General features: G+C 51.4%; 1 protein-coding gene across 1 annotated transcript in view; it reads left to right on the plus strand.

Moving 5' to 3' along the window:
* PPIE (peptidylprolyl isomerase E) overlaps window positions 1-5,224 on the plus strand; it is a 21,694-nt gene that overhangs the window by 14,500 nt on the left and 1,970 nt on the right. Inside the window, exon 8 of the mRNA XM_006158608.2 lies at window positions 818-1,003. Coding sequence (XP_006158670.1) covers window positions 818-1,003 — 186 coding nt within the window. The remainder of the gene's footprint in view (window positions 1-817; window positions 1,004-5,224) is intronic.

Genomic DNA, 5,224 nt, shown 5'->3' on the forward strand with positions numbered 1-5,224 from the left:
GGTCGACTACGTGGGAGTCCAGCGACATAGCCATTACGCTAACTGCTGGTTCCCCCCAGTGTGTTTTTAAAGCCCTGGCATCCAGGACTTAAACCACGCAGTTGGCCAGGTGAGACCCAGCTGTTCTCGCCGTCATGGCACCACCTGGGCCTGTGTTTCCTTTCGTTGCCTGTGGTTATAGTGTCAGGTGTAAGAAACCTTTGTCACCTCCAAAGTCCTGAAGACGTGCTCCTATGTTTTCTTCTAAAATCCTTTGGGTTTTCTTTTTTAAAATCACTTTACTACCAATTTAGTGTGGCTTTAGGAGAGGGCAGAGCTAAAGTGCGTGTCCCACCCCCTTCCTTTAATCGGAATCCCTTGTAGTCAATGTAAGTCGGTATTGCAGAGGTTTATAAGAGCATCTCTTGGGTTTTGTTTTGTTTTGTTTTGTTTTGTTTTTTGAGAGGTTTTTACTATAGGGCGTGTGCGCTCTCCAGACAGACAGAGAGAAACAGAGAGACAGAAAGCGAGAAATCACCCCCCAGGGGGGATGGTCACGCCGCAGTCCCTTCTCCTCCATTCTCCTCTCGGGATCTTGGGCACGCACGCACACGTGCCCAGCGTGAGTTTTAAGCCACTGGGTCCAGGACGTGAACCGTGGTTGACTACGTGGGAGTCCAGCGACGTAGCCATTATGCTAACTGCTCGTTCCTAGAGCATCTCTTGTTTTAAAATGAAAATATAAACATTAAACAAAACAGCCTTCTCAGGGTTTTACAGAGCTTTCGTTTGTTTGTTTTGTTTATTTTTCAACCTCAGCACCTTTTCTTAACTGCAGAGAATTTCCGTTGCTTGTGCACCCATGAAAAGGGCTTTGGCTTTAAGGGAAGCAGCTTCCACCGTATCATCCCCCAGTTCATGTGCCAGGGCGGCGATTTCACAAACCACAACGGCACCGGGGGCAAATCCATCTATGGGAAGAAGTTTGATGACGAAAACTTCATCCTCAAACACACGGGACCAGGTAAGAGCTGACCAGCATGAGGGGACACGCAAGGCCCGGCTAGGGCAGCATGGCTGTGCAAGCTGGAGGGACAGGCTGTGGTCCTGGGCAGGGGACCGGGGTCTCGGGGTGAGGAGGCCCAGCTTCCGCACAGCCTTGTGTGGCGTAGCAAGCTCGTTTCCACTCCTGCACTGTCTGTCTCCCACTGTGCCCACACTCCCTGTCAGCCCAGCCTACCTTCTGTGTCTGCCATTGTGAGAACTCTCTTACACCCTCAGGCCTCACCTCCATCCCCTCAGACTTCCTAGTCAGTCTAAGCCAGTCCCCCGGCAGCTGGAGAAAAATGGAATTGTACAGAATGGCCCCACTGGAGATTTGTGATCACAGTTCTGAAGGGTCCTGGTTAGATTTCCCTAGTGATGCCCAGGACCCAAATCAGGTGCCATGTCCATGCCAGTCTCACCCCGATGCCTCCGTATCACCCTGCTCCCACCTCATCTGAACGTTGCCGCCTTTGTCTCTCCACACATGCGTGCTCTGACGTCCCTCCCTGCAGGGGATGAGCTGGACCCCCATCCCTCTCCCGTGCTGAGGACCTGGGCTTCTGTGGCTGTCCCCTTTGCCTTGTGTCACCCATCTCCTGTGCTCTGCTGGAGTCGTCCATCAGCACGAAAGCATGCATCTCAGTCTTCAGAACAGCTCACGTCCGGCCTCTGTAGCACAGAGTTAAGTGCCGCGCACTGGGAGCTGGATCCCACGGGGCCAACTGCAGTTGAATCTCGGCCCTCGCAGCTTGAAAAACCTTCCAGACGCACATACATACGTGCCCACAGGCCTGCCAGGAAAGAGAAACGGAGGAAAGCAGGTTGCGGCATGTGCGATGTGGCACGTCCCTTTTAGGGGTGGTTTCTCTCTGTCTCTCTTTCTCTCTCTCTCTGGCAAGCGTGCATGCTCTCCGGCAATAATTTTAAAAATAATAATATTGGGGCCAGCAGATGGCATGTTTATGTCACTGAACTCCCACGTAGTTCACCATGGCTCGGGTCCCAGACCTGGAGGCTTACAACTCCTGCTGGACATGCGTGCGTGCATGCCCAAAATCCTGAGGAGAATGGATGAGAAAGGACTGCAGCATGGCCATCCCCCAGGGGAGTGATTTCTTGCTTTCTGTCTGTCTTGCTCTTTCTGGTGAGCACATACGCCCTATAGCTAAAATCCCTCTTTTGAAAAGAAATCTTTAGACCCTTGTTCCCCCTTCGGCTGTCACTCATGTCTCTGGTTCACTTTTTTTTCTTTTATTGCCAGATGGGACATTGTTCATCAGAGAGCGGGCACCCACCGCCCAGTGGGGCATGGTCACAGCACAGTCTGTTTCCCTCCATTTCCCCATCCTGTCAGAATCGTAGGCACACACCCACACACCCAGTGTGCTTCTCAAGCTGTCAGGGCCAGTGCTCGAACCAAGGGTGGCCGTGTGGGACCCAGCTCCCAACGCACAGCGTTTAACCGCTGCTGCAAGCCTTCTGCCTTACTTGTTAATGAACTTTGAAAAGTGATGTTGACTCGCTGCCCTCGTTCTTTCTTTATGTTTTTTTAAAAGAATTATTTGTTTAATTTTTATTTATTCATTCATGAGAGACACAGAGAGAGAAGGAAGGTAAGAAAGCAAGCCACCAGGTCTGGGACGCGAACCGAGGTTGGCTGTGTGGCAGTGTCCAGCCTCTGAACCACCATGCCACCTATTAGCCCCTGTCCTCTTTCTTTCTAAACCTTTCTGGCCTGACTTCTGGCCCTCCTCGCCCCTGAAGCCACTGTCACCAAAGATGCTAGCAGTGTCGGTCCTGCCACTTCTGGGCTGCCATCTTACTTCCCCCGGCAGCATTTCAGACTGTTAACCCTCTGCTTCTTCGTCCGTCTTCGCTTGGCTGACAGAACTCCTTCTTGGTCTTGTCCATAGAATCCTGCTACTCACTGCACCCTTTTTCTGACTCATAACTTGGGGTGCCTTTTGACTGGACTGTACCAGACTAAAATGTAGAGGTGATATGTCCCGCCTACCCGGGTTGGGTTTGTTTTGTTTTGTTTTCATTTTTTTAGTTCGCTGTGGGGGCATCTGCCCACCAAAAACAGGCAGAGAGACAGAGAGAGAGAGGGGGGTGTCAGCCCCCAGTAGGGATGGCTAATACCACAATCTCTTCTCCATTCTCTTGGGATTTGGGGCACACACGCACACACACCTAGTGTGTTTTTCAAGCTGCCAGGTCCTGGACTCAAGCCACTCAGTCAGTCATGTGGGCTCTAGCTGCCTTAAGTTTTGCACCACCTGTTGGCCCCCCACATAATTATTTTAAAAATCAATAGACCTATAGATAGATAGATAGATAGATATAGATATATAATAGGAAAGACAACCATCGCAAAGTAAGCAAGCGGACCTGTTTCTGGACGAAAGTGTTCCAGCTGAGAAAGACAGTGAATTGCTCAGCTGTGCACACCTGGACTCCGATGTAGCAATTGGAAGTACAGGCAGGTTGGGGCCAGCAGATGACGTGGCAGTTACATCTCTGGACTTCCACATGGCCTACCACAGTTCAAGTCCTGGACCTGTTGGAGTCAAACTCAGGCTGGGCGCACTGTCCAAGATCCCAGGAGGAGAACGGAGGAGAAGAGACTGTGGTGTGGCCAACCCCCTGGGGGTGATTTCTCAATTTCTGTCTCTCTGGTGAGTGCACATGCTCTATAACAAAAATCTCTCAAAAAAAAAAAAAGGGGGGGGGGACCAGCAGTTAGTGTAATGGCTATGTTGCTGGACTCCCATGTAGTCGACCGTGGTTCGCATCCCGAACCCAGTGGCTTAAAACTCATGCCAGTCGCGTGTGAATGCGTGCCCAAGATCCCGAGAGGAGAATGGAGGAGAAGGGATTGCAGCGTGACCATCACCCCAGGGGGTAATTTCTCACTTTCTGTCTCTCTGTCTCTCTCTGTCTGGTGAGCGCATGCGCCCTATAGCAAAAACCTCTTAGAAAAAAAAAGTGCAGGCAGGTGTGCCAGCTGGCAACGTGGATACCACAGGCAGTGTGGCTGGTGGCGTGATTTTGTGAAGTTGTGGCTCCAGTTGTTTAGGTCTAAATTCAGGGATAGTTTTCCGTTGACTGCATGGTAGTTACAGTCCCAGATTACATAAAGAAACGGAACGGTCCCAGCCCAGGTGCTGCACACAGCTGCAGTGCTGGAAGGTACATGGCTCGTCCATGGGTTCAGACCCCCAGCCTGGTTGAACGGCAAGTGCCAGGTGTGCATGAGCATCCCAGTCCTACAGACTAGTGGTCTGGGGGAGGGAGTGCGGCATGACCAGAGCCTGTCGGAGGCCTGTCTCTGTCTCGCTCAGGTGCACGTGCGTGCGCATGCATTCTCTATCATGCATAAGACATTAGCATTTTAAAAACCAACATAAGGGGCCAGCAGATGCATAATGGTTACATCACTGGACTCCCATATGGCCAACTGTGGTTCCAGTCCCGAATCCGGCAGCTTACCACTCACTTCAGGTGCATATGTGTGTGTGCCCAAAATCTCAAGAGGAAAATGGAGGAGAAAGGATTTCTTGCTTTCTGCCTCTCAGACTCTGTCTCTTCAGCGAGCGCACATGTTCTATAGCAAAAATATCTCAAAACAAACAAACAAAAAAACAAAATAAAATGCCTCCAAAACTTTGGGCTTATGTGAATATGTAGACATTTGTGAAAGACCAATCAAAAATACTCAGATTTCCAAAAGGCCCCTAGGGACAGGACCAGCCCTATCGCGCACCACTGCCCCAGGGGATCACGTCCGGTCCTGGGCTGTCAGCACCGGCCCTGAGTTCAGTCGTCCTCAGTGAAGTCTCCGTGCTCTCTGCTCCCTGACTCCCAGAGTCCTATCCAGCTGCCCACCTGCCATCCTCACTGGATATCCCACGGGTCCCCCAGACTTCATGTGTCCAGAACAACCCTCAGCCCTCGCCCCCTTTCCTCTTTCAGTAAATGGCACCACCATCCCCTTGGCCGCTTGGTCAGAGACTAGGAGTCCCTTGTCATGCTTGTCATGCATCATGTCCATCTGTCTTCAAGTGAGCAGCTGGCCCAGCCTCTCTCTCTCTCTCTCTCTCTCTCCCTCTCTCCTTCTCTCCCTCCCTCTCTCTCACACACACACCCTCTTAGACTGCCTCATGCTTTTATTCTCTACACAAATGTCCCGTCACTG

This window comes from Tupaia chinensis, unplaced genomic scaffold, assembly GCF_000334495.1.
Source record: "Tupaia chinensis unplaced genomic scaffold, TupChi_1.0 Scaffold000604_1, whole genome shotgun sequence".
NCBI lineage: Eukaryota > Metazoa > Chordata > Mammalia > Scandentia > Tupaiidae > Tupaia > Tupaia belangeri.